The 19,816-nt window shown below is 39.9% G+C and overlaps 1 protein-coding gene across 4 annotated transcripts in view; it reads right to left on the minus strand.

Annotated features, from left to right (window-relative positions):
* bcas3 (BCAS3 microtubule associated cell migration factor) overlaps positions 1 to 19,816 on the minus strand; it is a 403,272-nt gene that overhangs the window by 139,597 nt on the left and 243,859 nt on the right. Inside the window, exon 23 of one of the 4 annotated variants that reach the window (XM_077565857.1) lies at positions 10,911 to 19,591. The exons of the other annotated variants lie outside the window; for them this stretch is intronic. Within the exon in view, the coding sequence (XP_077421983.1) occupies positions 19,581 to 19,591 (11 nt within the window). The 3' untranslated portion in view covers positions 10,911 to 19,580. Of the gene's footprint in view, positions 1 to 10,910; positions 19,592 to 19,816 lie in introns of those variants that run through there. 4 annotated transcript variants of the gene reach the window in all.

A 19,816-nucleotide genomic window follows, 5' to 3' on the forward strand; every position in this document is an offset into this window, starting at 1 on the left:
ACTCGCCTCCACACAGCTTTGGCTATGTGTGGCTATGGAAAACAACTTCCAGACGGCTTCGAGAAAATTCTGGTCCACCACCCTATGTCTCAGGCGAGCAAAGTAGTGCACCATTAACACTGTGTATAGTCGAAATGGGGTGCTGCTGACCTCAACTCAGGACGTCGTGAGTCGGTGGGGAGAATACTTCGAAGACCAGCCTCAATTCTACCGACATACCTTCCTTTGAGGAAGCAGAGTCTGGGGACTCTAAGGTGGGCTCTCCTATCTCTGGGGTCGAAGTCACTGAGGTGTAGGCTCTTGTGGCTGACACACTTCTAGAACATGTCAGGTTGGGGAGTGGGGTGGAGGACCCAAATGCCGGGAGCAAAAGGAGAAAGGCAGGGATGCAGTCAAAAAGGGGATTTAATTAAGAAAAAGGCAAACAAGATACTTGGCAAAAATAACAAAATCAACAATGTCCAAAAACATAAGTCAAAGCAACAAACCAAACAGGAACATGGCTAGGCAAAAAAAATGGTGACGACAGGACATAGCGTGGGCGTGACAATGACAATGACTCGACCCATACCATGTCTTGTCGTCACCATTTCGAGGAGTCCTGTGGGGGGTGCTTTGGGAGTACGGGGTACAGAGCCCCCTGATATGGGCTGTTCGGTACCGGTACGACTGGTGTCAGTTTGGTCCGCAGTAAGTTGGACTCATTTCCAGTGAGGGTTGGACTCTGCCAAGGTTGCCCTTAGTCACCAATTCTGTTCATAACTTTTATGGACAGAACTTGTAGGCGCAGCCAAGGCATTGAGGGGGTCCGCTTTGGTTGCCTCAACATTGCATCTCTGCTTTTTGCAGATGATGTGGTGATGTTGGCTTCTTCAAATCGTGATCTCCAACTCTCACTGGAGCGGTTTGCATCAGAGTGTGAAGTGGTTGGGATGAAAATCAACACCTCCAAATCCGAGACCATGATCCTCAGTCGGAAAAGGGTGGAGGGCCCTCTCCGCGTCGGCGATGAGATTCTTCCCCAAGTGAAGGAGTTCAAGTATCTTGTTTACTATGAGAGGGCAGGAAGGAGCAGGAGATCGATAGGTGGATCAGTCCAGTGTCTGCAGTGATGCGGACTCTGTAACAGTCCGTTGTGTTGAAGAACATGCTGAGTCAAAAGGCGAAGCTCTCGATTTACCGGTCAAGCTGCGTTCCTACCCTTTCCTATGGTCACGAGCTGTGGGTCAAGAAAGAACAAGATACAAGGGGCCGTAATGAGTTTCCTCCGCAGGGTGTCTGGGCTCTACCTTAGAGATAGCGTGAGAAGCTCGGTCACCCGGGACGGACTCAGAGTCAAGCCGCTGCTCCTCCACACTGAGAGGAACCAGTTGAGGTGGCTCGGGCATCTGGTTTGGACGCCTCCTGGACACCTCTAATGGAGAGGTGTTCTGGGCGGGAGGCCCCAGGGATGACCCAGGGCAAGCTGGAGAGACAATGTCTCTCGGCTGGCCTGGGAACGCCTTGGGATCCCGCTGGAGGAGCTGTTTGAAGTGGCCAGGGAGAGGCAAGTCTGGGTTTCCCTGCTAAAGCTGCTGCCCCCATGACCAGCTGTAGACACGTAATTGCCGTGCGACTCTTTCTCCTGTCACACAAGTATGCCGCAAAAATCAGAACAAACGAGGAAAGAGGAAAACATGAGGCCGTTGCCGTTTTTTTCAGCTTTTTAGTTTTCTGTACTTGCCATGGATGGTTGGTTTGAGTGATAATAGGTGTGACTAGATGAAGAGTTTGAAAAAATGCTCAGTTTCGATAAAAGGTAATCACTGTGCGACGGTTCTCTCGTGACGTCACACAAGCACGCCACAAAAACCATACGAACAAACGAGGAAAGAGGAAAACATGGTTGCCGTTTTATTCTGCTTTTTATTTTTGTGTACTTGGCATGCATGGTTGGTTTGAGTGAGAGGAGACAGCGTCTAGATGAAGAATTTGAATAATCTAACAGTAGAGTGGAAAGAACAAGGCAAAGGATTATTAGGAGAATTATTTTGGTGGAACAGTCTTTAGCCGAGATAGCATCATCATCGCACATGAAGGTAAGCTATTTTTACACTAACTATTTTTTAGACAATTAGTGCCGGACCCCAATCGGGAATTTATTGGGCCAACAGAGTACCTCGAGTAGGTCCTCCGCTCATCTCCCTAAATTCCTGCAAATGTGGCCCGGACAGGAAGGCTCCTGCAATGGAGACACGCACAAACGGAGCTGGCCCCATAGATTTACCCCGAAGTTGCTGTGGTGGAAACGGGCCTACTGTGTTACAACACATACATATCTGCACACACAAAGGTCTCATGTGCACACACAAAGGTCTCATGAGTGATATGTCAGAGGAGTAGTAAGTGTGCACACTCTCACACACAAATGCCTTGAGGGGAAATCAAGCTGTTACCTTTGAATGACCTTTAAGAAAAGGACCATTGAAAAAAAAAGCAAGATACGCTAACATGGTAGCAATAGATAGTCTGTTAAAATGCTGGCTGTGTCTCAACACAGCATGAAACAAACACCAGGTCTTCACAATATTTGGGTGGAAAAAAAAAACCCTGATGCTTTCGTTAAAAATTAAGTGCCTCTCAAGACGATAACGGGGAAAAAAACTGATAGTTATTCCCTCATACCAAAATATCCTCAGTCAAATGGATCATGATATCTTACAAGACTTAAGCAAAACTTCTGTTTCTTCAACTCACTGCGCAGCAGCCAGAGGAGTAACCCCTGCAAATATGGTTTTATTTATTTATTTATTTGAAGTCTTGTAATATACAGTTAAAGTTTTAGTACATAATTATTAAATTATAATTATACACTTAGATTAATAACTACAATATTTATGGTGGTAAAGCCTTTTGGAATTAAGGCTTTACATTCACTTTCAGTGAAACAGAAAATTACATGAGAATACATTTTTGATATTTGTGGAGTTTTGGAGTTACTTGATTAGTAACGTAAAGGTACAACCATGGAGATCCAGGCAATGTTCTGTACTTTCCACACACTTTTCATCACAATGCAGCGTTATCAGACAATTCATGGGCATCACTTTATACACCATCTAGGGCAAGCATCAGCAAGAGGATAGTTACAAGAGGTCAAAAGGAAAAGATGCATTAATGTTCAGAACTGCCCGGGACAGTTTAGCTTCTGTGGACGCTTCCGTGAAATATGAAAATGAAAGTAGCTTAATGCTGAAAAAAGCTATATGATGTTGAAAACAGTGATGCACAACCATTATACTGAGATATGTTGTTAAACTAGTAACACAGTTAGTGCTTAACACTGAGATTTGTATTCTACTCTCAACACAGTCTTTTTGGGGCAATGCAATTTCCCAGTAGCTCAATTGAAGACAAAATTTACTTCATAAGAAGTCAAACATATTGAAGTTTTTCTCTTTCATTTTCAAGTATTTATTTTAAAATTGCAATAATTTTTTAAACTGTCAAAATTGGTGGATAGAGATACTGTATATGTAAACCACAAAGACAGGAAAAGGAATGTGCTCTAGAAGCTGAATAAACTACCAATAAATCCCCCTCTGTCTCAGAGGCTTCCGGCTTTATTTGATTATCATTGAGATGAAGGGTAGGGATGTGTCGGCGGGTTTGGGGACGGGTCTGGTAAATATTGGATGGTCATGCTCTTTTACTTTTCTTCCTCCGTATTCTCCAGACTCTTCTTAATGGGAATGGGGAGTTTCGGATGTGTAGAGGAAAGGCATGAGGTTAGCTCCAGCCTAACCTCCTCCATATGGTCTTGGAAGGGGTGACTCCTAAGCCTCCAGGCAACTTCCAACTCATCCCAGCTGTTGGCTTTTCAGGGGCAGAAGCACCCCATACCCTCTCACCCCACCAGTGTGTTTTTGGCGAGTTTGAGAACCTTTTTTTCATTCATCAATTGCCATATCCTCAACCAGCTGCTGACCCTATAACTCCTGTCTCTGAGCACAAACTTGGGAAGCAAGACAAGGGGAATGTTTCTTATTTAGGATACCCTACTTTGAAAAGAGATTGCGCAAGGCTATGCCCAAGTGTGTCAGGACATTAGCAATTACAGTAGGTCATGTTAACGCATAGCAGCCATATTGACAGCACTACTGCAATGACCATTTACATTATTATGAATTCCAAAATGTGTGCACATGTATTGGCAGCTTAGGAGATAACGGACATGAGATACTGGCTTAAGACAGAATTTCCCCCACACAAATCATTTACTAGACAATGTACTTTACCATTTATTGCACTGAGTAGTATCAGACGCCTGGTAATGATGATAAGTTGTATGTAAGGAAGTGGGCGTGGAAAGTGGGACTTTGAAAAAGTTCAATGTCAGTCCCATTGAAAATGAATGGGGCAAATTTTCTATTTAACGTTAAATTGTGTGAAAATTGTAAGTAATGTGGAATCAGACGATATTTTCCCTGGATGGCGTGAATTTTAAGCAAGTTGAAATTTCAACTGTGTAAATCGGAAGTAATATGTGGGAGATATCGCACGGCAAAAAAGTGTGGAGAATAAAATGCTTTAAGTATAAGTGTAATAAAGAGTCCCAATAACATGCTTCAGCATTCTCACAAATGTCTGCTTTTTTTCCCCCAGATCATAATTTCTCATATGACATACATAACATGTAGGATCTAAAAACAAACAAACAAAAAACAAACAAACAAAAACAGGTAGAAGTGCCAGCAGGCATTCCAAGAGGCAACCATGAGGCCTCATCAATAAAATGAGTAACATAATTTCATCAGTGTCTTCAGTTTAATTCATGAAATTGGACAACTGGACACATTGAACATTTTATCCCCGCTACGGACCAGCTTCATGTGAAGACATATTTTGATGTACCAGCATAGAAATAAATCAACACAAATGATTGAAAATACCAGGAATGGGTAATTCCGTCTCTCTGTTGGCCCTGTCATTGATGGATGTCTACATTTTCAGCGAGTGCCCACATTTTCACCATTTTTTTTTTACTACGCAAAACCTAAAAAAAATACACGGATTGAAAAGGACAGTCTTGTCTGTACTGACCCAGATAATCGGACGAAAAACTACCTTCAGTTGGTTCTCATTCTGTGTATTTTTCGAGGCTTTGCATCATAAAGCTTCCATCGAAAATCTGGGCATCCACCAACAACGGGGCCGGTGGAGAGACGAAAGTGCCCACCATTGGAAAATACCACTCACCATGCTGCTCTTTAATGAGCTAGTGTAGTGTTGTTACAACACATTGTAGACTGGCTCCAAAACAATAAGCATTTCTCTGTTACACGGTTGCTATTTTACTTGTCCTTTTATTGTATTTGAGGATAAGTTTGCATGTTTTGCAACTGACAGTGCTATCAGTCTTATGTTTGAAAAATATTTTCACATGCTTGTAATATGGCCACATGCGTAAAGTGGAAAGTGTTGGAAAGCAACCCAAAAGTCCTGATTTTGGTTCTTGTTGTAACCAATGGACTATATGCCATGGAGGAGGCAGGACTTCCGGGTTTTCACCCATCAACTTTGTTTCCGTTTGCGACGTGGGCCGCGTCCCAGTACTTGCGCTTCCGCCTTTGTGCCCCCAGTTGCGCGTTCCCGTCGACGGGTGCGAGGTTGCGAGTGTGTAGTGTCTGTCTCAGTGTCCGAAGCATTTCAGATAGCCAATACCCTCTCCCGCCGATGAGCAGGAGCGCGCAATTGGTGGGCGCAGGGGTGCGAGTGTTTTCTGCCAGCAGTGGCAGTGATGTGTAAAACCCGGAAGTCGGAAGCCCGTGGCATCTACCCCATAAAACTCTCATTAACATACAACTGTTGTCCGTGCAATATTAGACATTATTTTCTGCAGCTGTTCTTCCTGACCACCACTCCCATGGTTTTGCTGCTGCTGATATGAACCTTTTACGGCTAGTGGAGTAGCCAAAGTTAGCCACATGATTCTAACCGTGATGTTTTTTCATAACAATCTTATTTTTACATACTGTAATAACAGGGGTGCGCAATTGAAACCTGTTTTAGGAAATTTTATTTCAAACACGTGGATTCTGTTGCCATTTTGGCTACTTATAACAAATGTATTTTATCTCAAAATGTTTTTATTGTTTTTCACACAGAAATGTTATCATGAACATTCGGAACAGCCTGCATAAGAACATTCATTGACTCACATATAACTTCCTCAATGACATTGTAGCCCACAGGTGTACCAACTTACAACAGCCATTTCCTAAACAGAATACAAAACTTGTCCAAACAAGAAATAAGAGAAAGTAGATGCGCAAGAAGAAAGAAAGGAAAGGAAATAGATAAAGACAAGGAAAAGAGTGAGAGTGGGCTATTGTTCTAATGAGTTTGCATCAAATATGTCACTATAATAATCCAGTAAGGGTTGCCATATAATTTAAAAGTTCTCCTTTTGCACAGTGGTTCTATTTTTTTTCCATTTGGAGAAAGGACATGCCTCAGTCACCCAGTGGGAGTGTTTGGGAGGTAGTGGAGATTTCCAATTTGTAAGAATCAAACGGCGAGCAAGTAATGAAGAAAACGCTATCAACTGAGACTGACCCTTTGAAACTCCTTTTATTTGTAAAACGCCAAATACTGCTGTGATTGGATCTGGGTCAATCCTTTTTTGTAAATGTAGAAAAAAGTATCAAAAATTTTAGACCTAAACTTATGTAAATTTGGAAAAGACCAAAACATGTGTACCAAGGATGCTGCAACTTGTTTACAGCGGAAGTAGGGTCTACATTTGGATTTTTTTTTTAGCTAGTTTAGTACTTGAATAATGCAATTGATTAAATACTTTAAATTGTATTAGTCTATGTTTGACACAGATGAATGACGTACATATTTTATTGGTGACTCTTTGACAAATTTCCTCCGTGAAATTCAAGTCACCTTCCCACTGGGTCTTCAGAGGAAGAAGTGATGGACAATTGATGCTATGGATAATTTTATACAACTGGGACACATCACCTGTTCATTTAAGATTTAACGTTAGACATTCGTTGAGGGGGCTACAATCTGGTGTAAGAGGAAATGATGAAAATTGAGTGCGAACAAAGTCACGAGATATCGTAAGAAAATTGATCCTGATATGTTGAGTTTTGTAGTTAGTTGTTCAAAAGTCGCAAAATTGCACAAATAAGTTTCCCACACAATTATTTGGGCAGACAGATGGGGATTGTTTGAAATAAATCTTCGGCAATATGACCATCTTGACTGAATTGATGCGGCCCACCAAGGATAAAGGGAGCGAAGACCAGCGAGTCAAGTCATCCTTTGTTTCAGATTGCATTTGATATTGGTTCAAAGCCATTTTTTAAAATGTACACTAAAATCCCCCCAAAAATCAAAATTTTCCCCTACAAACCTTAAAAACCTGTAAAAATATGGCTTGTAATATGACTAACTGTATGTTTTAATGGTCTCTGAATACAAATATTGATCAATCAGATCTGTTAGGCCATTTGTAATGTCTATAATGGATGAAAAAAAAGGGTCATTTTTTGGAATAAATTTCCCCCCCAAGACCTTATTTAGTACCTTAAACTCAGAATATTAAAAACAATATAATATATAAATATAATATAATTTTTTTTGAAATTCTGGTCAAATATTACCCCAAATTTTATCTATATCTGACCATACAGTGTATTCTTAATACAATACATGAATCTATATAGTACATTCAGTAGCAGAGCATTAATGTCTTCAATGACACTATTTTCTGGTTTGAATGCATTTCTTATTGAGGCTTTCAGTTCCTCCACAAATAATTTCTCCATTGTAAACTTGCCACTTGCTGCTCTCACACGGTTCAGCGAACAAAAGTCTGGTGCAACTGTGAGCTGAAGATAACATATTTCATCCAGAAGCTGGTTTTCTGTGAGACTTGGTAATATGTCTAAGTCAGTAGTGTCCAAACTCGGTCCTGAGGGCCAGAGTCCTCCAGGTTTTGGATGTTTCCCCTTTCCAACACACCTGAAGCTCATTAGCAAGCTCTACATTAGCATGATAATGATCCTGTTCATTGGCAGAAGGTGTGTTAAAGCAAGGAAACATCCATAACCTGCAGGACTCCGGCCCTCAAGGACTGAGTCTGGACACCACTGGTCCAAGTTGTTAGGAGTCAGTGGGCCATTATGGTCTATGCATCTTTCTAAAACTGTGAAAGTTTTACTGGCTTTTTTCTTCGTTAGCGCCTCCTTCTTGCGCAGCGCAAATTTCTTTGCAGATTGGACAGTTGCAAGAAAGTCCGCTTCGAGCTTCTGTACTGCATTCAATACTCTTACTTTCAAATTTGGGATGTACAAGAAGTCCAACACTTGCAAGCAGATTATTTCTGGAAAGAGTTTGAACAGAAAAGCTTTCACCAGAAACTTTGATTGTGTGGTTTAGCTTTGCAAATTCAGACTCGTATTCTAAGTTAGTCAAAGGTCCATACTTTACTTTGTCATCGTCGTCACCATCCGATCTTCTAAAGAAATCAGTCTTCGACATCTGGGTATTCTCTGTATCAAATACTTATTCAATTATGGCAGCAACATCTCTTCCAGATCCTGCTTATCCGACAGAATTTTCTCTAACTTGACTGTTTGTCTTCAAGGAAACTCTTTACTCCTGTCCATGTTCTGTCTACAGTATCCTGATCACCCATCTTATCGATGCCCAGCAGTTCCATCATTGGAAAGATAAGATGGCCCATCATTGTGTAAATCTCGGAACAACATGTGAACCACTCATTCTGAAAGAATGTAGCGACTGCAAGAACTAGCGTGTTGCTGTAGGTGGCCACAATTGCATTGCAGAACTCTTGGATGGTCTCACACCATGACAGGTACTCCTTAGCAAGTTCTACGATTCTACCAAATCTATTGGCTGCAAATCCTTTAAAACCTTGGCATTGTATCTTGTTATCAGCATGTATTTCCTGATCTATTTTCATTAAAAAAAAGCCGTTTTTTTTTGCAGCCAATACCCCCAATGTCTTAAATATGCTATTTGAACCCAGCAACCTTAAAAACATATAAAAAGATGTATAACACATCACTTTTATGCACTTTATGAAAAACATATGGCCACAAATCTATTTCCCACCTTGTTTTAAATTTTTTATTTTTTTTTCTAAATGGCTGCAACCAATATAAAACTTTATAGTAGGTCAAAATGATTGTCAGATTTGTGTTCAGCAGCCCAAATGACCATGAAATCCACTTGTTAGATTTTTGTTTTGTTATTTGCCCACCCCTAGTAATAATATGAAGGCACACACTCCCCAAGTTCAGTCTTACTGGTCCATGGTGTTAGAGGAAACTGCTCTAAAATGTAGCTGGTGACAACTTTTTTTTTTGTGACCAGATGATGCGTTTTGAATAGGGATGCTCAATATCACTTTTTTTTTCTAGACCAGTACGAGTGCTCAACTCTTGAGTAGTCACTGATGCCGATATCAAGCACTAATACAGTATTTTGGTTTGCGTTGTTTGCACTTGTTTCTTTCCTACAGTATACTAAGGTTGGCAGTTTTTTTATTTTTTATTTATCTCTTATTTGTATGTATTCTGCCCTAGCCGAATGTTCAATGTATATTTTACCAGATAGCTAACAGCTATCCAAATATCAAAGTGATTATGATGATGATCAAATGCAAAGTCTTCTTGCTTCAAGCTGTTGTCATACACTTTTGTTCAAAATAGGGCTGGTGATTAATCAAGTTCTCAGGTCGGATTTTTTTTCCCATTCTGAGTAGGGCTGGATGATTATAAGCTGGCAATAGCCAGATTGATATTTATGATTCACTCAAGGGAGTTCTCCACAATATCAATCTGGGACTGCTCCACGGTGATATGCTCGGGAAAGGCGGGATACTCTGTACAATACTTTGAGCTGATTGGACGATGCACATCTTGTCCACGTTTGTTGTGACCAATCACGGCAACGGATGAAAATGTCATCTTCGGTCTCGTTTTAAGGAAGAAAAAAACACACAAAGCACGAAGCGCCTCTCGCTGTTCAATATTGAACAAGGAAACGGTGAGTAATGCTGCGAGAACAGAAATAATTGCAGCGTCCATTCGTTCTTGTTTCCCTCAGGGTCAGCGTTTCCTGGTTTTGTCACAACTGCATACCCCGCCCCAAAACACAATACCGCTTTGTGATTGATGAAAATCAGCGGGCTCGGTACAAGATGTATTCTCAGGAGTTTGTGAACTCACAAGTACCACAAGAATTCAGCTTGCAGAGCAAGGTTAGGACTGTTCTGGAACAAATAAAAATCACGATTATTTTTGATTGAGATTGAAATCACAATTAATAAAGCAATTATTTACTGATTTTAAAACTTAACTATGACCATTGCCTTACACCCATTCATCCATTCACATTGAACACTTTATTATTGAACACTATTCTTTTTGTCAAGTATAATATAACCTTGTAACTATCATGTGATATTCAAGCCATTTTCATTTTTTATTTTCAAATTTAAGCATTACATTACCCTCAGGGTTTGTATTTTGTGCTATATCATATGGAAATGTGTGTTGGTATAACAAAAAAAAAAGTCCTTGGATATTTGTATCCTTGAATTTTGAGGAAAGTTAATTTTATAGAATACTTGAAAACTCAGCTTTTTTAATATGACTTAAAGTACAATAAGAATATACACAAAAATAGCAAAGGAAAATACTGGGTGTTAGTATGCATTTAGGCCTCTTTAGGGGCAATCTGGTGCCGTGCATCCATGGTGTACAGACTTACAATGAGAACAGAAGAAAACTGTTATTTAATTCTATTAAAATAACTTGTTTTTTTGCATATTGGGAAGAATTTTGAGTAGTGTTATTGTACCTGTGGTTATGTGCTTCCACAGCAAAGTGGATGCTAATTTCTTGTTTGCATTTGAATGGATCCTCTATTAGCATTAGCGCTAGGCTAGCGATGTTTTAAAAACGAAGCATGTTTTTGTGTTTAAATATACAGTGGATGTAATTCTTCCTGTTGTGTGTTTAGTTTTACAGTTAAATTCAATTGGAGTATCGTGAAATAGCTTACAGGACGCTTAGGGACGGCAGAATTACATTGAATTGCTCCGGACTAGCAACAATCAGGGTTCAGGGTACTATCACAACATAGAGAACTTGTAAACACACTGCGCCGTTCTGCCCATTAATCGTTTTTTATTATTATTATTATGTTCTAAGTCTTTTACCACCAAAAACGTCAATTGACGTTAAGGACACACCCTTTTGTATACCGCCAATAACGTCAATTAACGTCAACTATGTTTTTGTTTTTTTTCCTCAATGGGCAGTGCAACGTCTTGTGCAGCGATGCTTTCTAAATAGGCTAACAAAAAATATTAGTGTCAAAGTCACTGTTGTGCAGAAAATTTATCGTTTCACATAAAGCTAGTTTTTTCCTTATTTTTTCAATTTTTGCTTGATGTCATTCAAATTACCTATTTTCAAATAGTGACTACTAAAGAACGGAATAAACATACTTTTTTTCTAATGAAAGAATGGAATATAATTTTTCATATGGTATCCACTAGTGCTGGGCGATATGGCGATATATATTGCCATGACGATAGAAAAATGTTTATCGTGCCCTTTCTTACCTATCGTCTCTATCGTCATTTACACTCCTTTTAGACAAAGATGTTCATACTGTATGCAGTATTAGAACGCTTAAGTATTATTTTTGTCATTATGCATGCACTCGGATTATCTATGTCCCAAACAAGAGTAAGAAACTTTTGCAGAAGAATTTACGTCTCTGCAACCTTTACGTCATTTAGTTTTACTTTGCGGCATTGTGTCTGTGGCGTTTAACAGCAGCTTGCCTGGATTTGCAACACCAAGCTGCTTTACGTTATTTAACACACGCAAAGTCTCACACACACACGCAAGTCAGAAGATCGAGGAGGAAGAAGGCAAAACAACGGCCCCTGAAATACAATAAGTTGCATCTTCAACTCCACAGAAAGAAGCACTTGTTCCAAAAAAAGGAACACCTCTTGTTTGGTTACATTTTCGTTTCACGAAGTCCGACGTGGAGCAGAAAACAGTAATATGCAAGTTGTGCCACAGGAACATTCCAGCACCCGACGCGAACGCAACAAACCTATTTTATCAACTTGAGAAGAAGCACGAAAAAGAGCACATGGCTATCCTACAGATGTGAGCCAACAAAGATATCAGAACAAAACGCAAGAAGAAAAACCAAAGTCAACCGAACATACAGGAGTCCTTTGCGCAGGCCACCCGTACAATAGAATCTCACCTCGCTGGAAAAAAATAACAGAGGCGATAATGCGTTCTGTAAAACAGATTGTTTGTGTTTATTTTTATACAATTGCATTTGCCACATGCAAAGAATGTTAGGTACTGTTGATATACTACTCTAGCTGAAACTACAAAGCTACAGACATGAGAAAGTTGAAACTTTGCACTTTGAAAAAAAATTTTTTGTTGCATTTTATTTATTACTGAAAATGTCTGAACTTTATTTTTTATGCCTTATAAAAAAAAAACATGTAGGCTTTTGTGCCTCCTTTGTTTACATTTATGTTTTTTTTTTATTGCAGCACTACATGATTCATTTGTGACGTTATGTTCAATGTCACCTACAAATAAAGTGTGAAAATGTAAGCAGACTACGTTGTATATTTTTTTTTTTTATGGAAGAACTGAAAATATATCAATATCGTATAAAATGGCCCATATCATGATATAATTTTTTTCCCCATATCGCCCTGCACTAGTTTCCACCGTGTTATTGTAGTCATAGCACACAATATTCTGTTTGCCTTGAAAGATGAGTGAAAATGCTTGAAATTGGCTGGCACTTTAGGGGTTGTTTTTTGGATAACGTTTGGCAGTAAAGAGAAGCCATTTCAATTAACAGTCCAGCCCTAATTCTGAGCGCATGCATACTTCACATCATAGCCTCACTGATGCATTTGTTTACAATGGTGACATGGTGGCCAACAGGGAGGCACTAGCTCACAGAGGCACACTTTTGCCAGTCATTTGTAATAGGTTCTGGCTTGTGCTATCAGGCGATGAGCAAAAAAACAGTCCCCAACCAAGTTAGTCAACATTTAAAACGAAGACACACAGCAGATTTGGAGGGATATTGCCTCGTGCGTGAATCACAGAAACATGAGAACATCAGAAGAGGAAAGCCAGAAAAATTCAGCACTCGCTAAAAGCAATGAGGAATGTAAGATGTATAAAATGCTATAATCTAGCCAAGACATTTAGCCTTGAGTTGTAAATTAAACAAAAAACTAATTCTGACTCAAAAGAGAAATAAAAAACAAAAATAGCAGGTCCAACAAACAGACAAATAAAGGACTTTTAGAATAAAGCATGTTCACACAAACCATCTTCATTTTTACTGTCCTCAAAGCAGCCATCCCACAGCATGTGCTGATGAAAAATAGATGATCAGCTTGTGAGTGAAGGCGAATCCAGGTGCCAATGCAGTATGTATATCATTCAATTTCATGTTTGCGCTAATGCACTATGCATGAGATGTCCAAGCATCATGCAACATTCAGCATGTTAGGGAGGCTGTAGGTGAGGCCAACACAGCTTGGAGCCAAGGATGCCTGCTTTTCAAAGTAAGCATTGTCACAGTTCGCTGGTGCCACACATTTAGAAACATGACTAGGGAACATCACACGTAAATTTCTCCTTTTTAGTCAGCCTCATATGCATTGTTAAACATACAAACACTCGCCTCAGAACGCAAGACAAATGCCATCCTCCTATTACAGGTACAAAATGCACCAAAGCGCACGTTCACGCACGCACGCACGCACGCACGCACACACACACACACACACACACACACACACACACACACACACACACACATATTACCGAGACTGGACTTGTAATTACAGGGTAATACTTTATTATGGCAGCACTATAATTTTGCGAGAATAAGCACTTCAAATAATCAGCACCCCAGACACAAACACACATACAGGGTTACTGTAACTGTGTATAATATAGAGTTCTTTTATCTTTTTCCTTTCAGCATTGCCAGAATAACTGTTCCCATAAAGAGGATAACATTGCGACGTTACAAATTTGGAGCTGATTAAGTTTAAAATAATTAGAATGTGGTGAAAAGTGAACTGAGGGGCAATGTATTTGTAGTTTTCAAATGAAAAATAAACTTACATTGTGGAGTACGGCCAATAGGTTTTTAGGGAAAATGCCCCAGTGTTTGGCTTTGAATTGTCTTTTGTGAGCTGATGGCCCAGTTTTACAGACAAGGCTTATATCAAGCCAGGAGTAGGCCTAAATCAGATTACTAAAGCAAGGTCATTTAAGTGGCTTGCATGAGCGCATCTTTATTTATTTTTAGTTGGTTCTAGACTTTGGAGTCCTGGAGTAAGCTTAAACAAGGATGGTGCTCAATGAAAGCCTGAAATGGATTTCAGGACAGCTATGATGGAGAAAATTCTGGCCCTAAAGCATGGCTGAAAGAAAAAGAACACGTTAAAAAAAACTATAAAGAGTATGAAAAAAACCTCCTCAGAAACAAGTTGTGGAAAACCATGCTGTTATTGAAAGTAAATGCCATACTGCTGCTATTGAATATAAAATGATTCATTTATAATGAATTCAATGCAAATAAAAATATAACCACAAGACGGGTAAGGCAACTGCAGGTGAGACATGTCTGTTATGATCTCACAAATGCCATCACATTTTGTGACAGATAATGACCATTTGGACAGTGGACAAGAAAAACTAAACCTAAATTAGTTACCGCTCTTAAATACAGATTATGCCACTGTCTGTCTCTCCCTTGTGAGTTTTTCGAACACTGATGTTTTCCCAGAGGAAATTTGTCATGTTTGGGTTTTGTTTTTCCTTGTGTGTCTCCCGTGGTCTTGTTCAGTGTAATCCTGCCCTTCCTCGTGTCAACCAATCAGTGCCCTCAGCCACTTGTGTCTTGCCCCAGGTGTGTCTTGTTGTGTTGTCAGTGTGTGTGTGTGTGTGTGTATTTAGTCTCCTGTCTCCCCTCTGCGTCGATTCATTGTCGTTTTTCTCCTGTCATTCTGCCAGTTTTTCTCCTTGTCGTCCCCACGTTTTGTTTCACTTGCCATTTGGAGTTTGCTTTTGTTTTGTATAATTAAATTGCCCTGCTACCCTGCGTTTGGGTCCTCCACCAAACTCCACCTTCCTGACAAACTTACTCTAACCCTTGTGAAGGAGCAATTGCACAAAGACTAAGAATCCTCTGCATCTGGTATGGCATCCCAGAAAGAAGATAGTGCCTTTCAGATAGCCTTGGAATTTTGTGTGCAGAAAATAAAATATATGAAAGACATGAAAATGAGAATTCTACACGTTGAATATGGATATGAAATTAGGAGAGCTGTTCAAAGAACGATGTATGATAAAGCTGTGCAATGAATTACAGTGTGAAAAGTTGTTTTTTTCTCCATTTGAGAGTATTTTGGTCACCACAAAAAACTTGGTTTAGTTTTGTCATTTAATTTTTCAGCATGTTATTTATATATGTAGTACATCACAAACACAATTAAGGCAAAAACAAGGCATAATCAATCATTTCATGATTAAAAAATATATATTTTATAATTGAAGTGCTGCAACTTGAAAGAGCTCTCTCTGAGTGTAAGTCCTTGGTTTTTCTGCCACTATGGTGGGAACATCTGGATCATTTTTTCTTCCGTCAGGACAGTTTTGCTGTTTCAGGAAGTTGTATTGATGTAGCAATGATCACATATCACCTTTGTACAAACGAAAGCAATCTTTGTAAGTTACTTCATCAAATTGATTAAATTGATTTGTTGTTGTTCATTTAGATCTTCTAAGTACTCCACGCTTCCAAACTATCTGTGCTCCCTTTCACTAACAGTACTAACCTGGAGTTAAACCTGCTTCCCCTCAGGGCCCTTCAGGAATAATTTAATCTTCAATTTAGTCCAAGAGTAGCTCTAAGACGCACTCTTGCAATTGCCTTTGCTTAAACCAGAACAGGCTAATTCTATTACTATTTTAAGATATATCTGTGCAAGTGACTTAAAGTTAGGCCAGCTCAAACAACATACTAGTCTAAAACTACTCTTAAGTCTTTTCTGTGAAAGCGGGCCTAAATCTGCGACACAATTTACATCCACTAAATTCAATTAAAAATAAGTCAATTGTTGTAAGTCCCCTCCAAAAGTATTAAACAGTGAGCCCAAGTCCTTTTTATTTTATTTTATTTTTTTACCTTAGATTGCGAATGATAGATTTGTGTTCTACATTTAAATTACACCTTTGAAGCTAGCACAAACTGTTTGAATTAGGGATGTTTGATACCCTTTTTTTTAGACCGATAAATATATATATATATACATCCATTTTCTTAAACGCTTGTCCTCACAAGGGTCGCGGGGTTGCTGGAGCTTCCCAGCTGGCTTCGGGCAGTAGGCAGGGTACATATAACAATATATAACAACCCAGTCAGAAATTCTACTGCTACCTCTCCTAGACACTTCAATACCTCCACAGGTATATCATCAGGACCAAGTGCCTTTCCTTTTTTATCCTCTTCAATGCCCTTCTCACTTCATCCTTACTAACCTTTGCTACTTCCTGGTCCACAACAGTCACCTCTTCTATTCTTCGTTGTCTCATTTTCCTCATTGATCAACTCTCCAAAGTACTCTTTCCATCTTCCCATCACACTACTGGCATCTGTCAACATACTTCCATCCCTATCCTTTATTACCCTAACCTGCTGCACGTCCTTCCCATCTCTGTCCCTTTGCCTTGCCAACCTGTATAGGTCAGTCTCTCCCTCCTTACTGTCCAACCTAGTATACAAGTGACCGTAAGCCCCTTGTTTGGCCTTTGCCACTTCTACTTTCACCTTACGCTGCATTTCCCTCCTGTCTACTTTCTCCAGTTCTCTCAGTGTGCCACTTCTTCTTAGAAAACCTCTTTCTCTGGATCCCTTTTCTGCACCTTCTCATTCCACTACCAAGTCTCCTTATCTCCTTTCCTTCCAGATGCCACCCCAAGGACTGTCCTACCTCTCCCTGATCACATTTGTTATAGTTGTCCAGTCATCTGGAAGCACCTCCTGACCATCCAGACCCTGTCTCAACTCCTTCCTGAAAGTCATACAACACTCTTTCTTTTTCAGCTTCTACCATTTCGTCCTCTGCTCTGCCTTTGTCTTAGTCTTTCTCACCACCAGAAGTCATCCTACACACTACTATTGTACTATTCTATGCTATGTGGCTACACTCTCACCTACCATTACTTTGCAGTCGCTGATCTCCTTCAGATTACACCGTCTACACAAAATGTAGGATACCTGTGTACTCCTACCTCCACTCTTGTAGGTCACCCTATGTTCCTGCCTCTTCTGGAAGAAAGTATTCACAACATTTCCAATCTTTTTGCAAAGTCAATCACCATCTGTCCTACTGCGTTCCTCTCCTGGATACCAAACTTGCCAATCACCTCCTCATCGCCTCTGTTTTATGAACCAACATGTCAATTGAAGTCTACACCAATGACAACTCTCTCACCTCTAGGGATGCTCTGCATTTTTTCATCAAGGTCCAACCAAAAGTTCTCCTTCTCTTCCAGCTCACATCCTACCTGTGGCGCATACCCACTAACAACATTGATCATCACACCTTTGATTCCTAGCTTCAGGCTCATCACTCTATCCGACTCTTTTTACCTCCAGGACATTCCTAACAAACTCCTTCTTCACGATAACTCCTACTCCATTTCTCTTACTTTCTACACCATGATAGAATAACTTGAACCCTGCTTCTAAACTTCTAGCTTTCCTCCCTTTCCACCTGGTCTCCTGAACACACAGTATGTCCATCTTCCTCCTCTGCATCATGTCAACCAGCTCTCTACCTTTTCCTGTCATAGTTACAACATTCAAAATCCCTAATCACACCTTCCTCCTCTCCTTCTTCGACCAACAGTAGTCCAGTTTCCACCGGCACCCTGTACGTCAACAGCACCGATGGCGGTCGTTTACCCGGGCCTCGACCAATCCGGTATGGAAGTCTAATATGTGATTCACATGTTTGATTTGGCCAAAGTTTTACGTCGGATGCTCTTCCTGACACAACCATCTGTATTTATCCAGGCTTGGAACCTGCACAAGAAGACACTGGCTTGTGCCCACTTTTAATAATAATTTGACAATAATTATTCAAAATTGCATTTGTACTGAAGAGTGGTCTAAACTGGATTTGAACCCAGATTCTCCGTGGTGGCAGGCAAATGCTATAAACATTGAGCTACGTGAATTGTCGTAGCTCATGGCATATTTATATTTAAAAGTTTTGTACAAAGCTATCATTGCTGAATGGTGACATATGCGTTTAATCATTTCAGGGAAATTATAATGTATTTCCTGATCTGATAGTCAGTTGGTATCCATGTATGGATGGCATAAGGGCTATGGATATATTTGCAATGTACAGACGGAGGTGGGACTTTAACCCGCAACCTCCTGGTTTCAAGACAATGCACTTTACCAACTGCGCCACCAAGCGGTATGGTCATAAGTTGTATGTTTGGAAGTGGGCGTGGGAAGTTCAATGTCAGTCCCATTGAAAATGAATGGGGAAAAGTTGATATTTAACGTTAAATTGTGCAAATACTTTTAAGTAATGTGAAATCAGACAATATATTCCCAAGATGGCGTGAATTTTTGAAGCAAGTTGAAATTTGAACGATGTAAATGGGAAGTATTATGTGGGAGTCATTGCATGGCATAAAAGTGTGGAGAATAAAATGCTATAAGTGATATAATACGCGTTAGAAATAACAGCATTCCCACAGTCAAGTTTACTGTATAGAGCTGAATATTTGAAATACTGGCTCTATCAAGTCTTATCGTACACAGCTGGCCACCTTCCTCAGAGTCAGAGCCGGCCAAACTAATTATAGTTTTTTGGTTTTATGTAAATCACTTTGTTACAGCTGCAGTTGTTATACTGCTTGAGAACTAAAATTGATTTGAGTTGAATTTTGATGATGATGTAGTTGGATGACTTAGATATGTAATTGTGCTCGCAAGAGGAGCTACACATAGCAATGGCAACACCCCCCCCCACACACACACACACACGAAAAAAAAACCCGCACCCCCCAGTCAATTGGTTGCTGAAGATGAAACCAAATATTTGGAACATACAGATAGGCCAGCAAATTCAACACTCAATCAACGCTTACCAATTCATCTACAGCAAGATGATACTATTTATCCTTCTGCATAACATATTAAACAGGCAATACATGACGGACAAATTGGTAGACATGTAGAAAGTTGGTCATCTTCTTCTCTTGCTCTTGTCTGCTCGTCCTCTTCTCTCGCTCTCTCACACCAATGACAAACAATGATTGGGGAGTGAGTGAGAGAAGGGAGGGTCCATGCAGGGTGGACGAAAAGGATACATATGTGGGGAGAAAAAAAAAGATAACTTAATAGATCAAAATAATCATTGGAAATGAAGAGCTTCACTTTCAGGAATAACCTGCAGGGGACAGACAAGGAATATAAAGCAAAGTAGATGTTCAAATGTGACATGTATGCTTTTGTTACTTTTGTTAGAACACTTTTTTTTTTTTTTTTAAATCTGTGATTAAAAAGGACAGATGATGATTGATGCTGCCAGATCAAATATTAGCCATGGAAGTTGACATTTTAATCAGATGAGCAGCCAAGAGCTAGCCCTGAAGATGATGTCATTCAAAGGACA

Source organism: Vanacampus margaritifer, chromosome 5 (assembly GCF_051991255.1).
Source record: "Vanacampus margaritifer isolate UIUO_Vmar chromosome 5, RoL_Vmar_1.0, whole genome shotgun sequence".
Taxonomy (NCBI): domain Eukaryota; kingdom Metazoa; phylum Chordata; class Actinopteri; order Syngnathiformes; family Syngnathidae; genus Vanacampus; species Vanacampus margaritifer.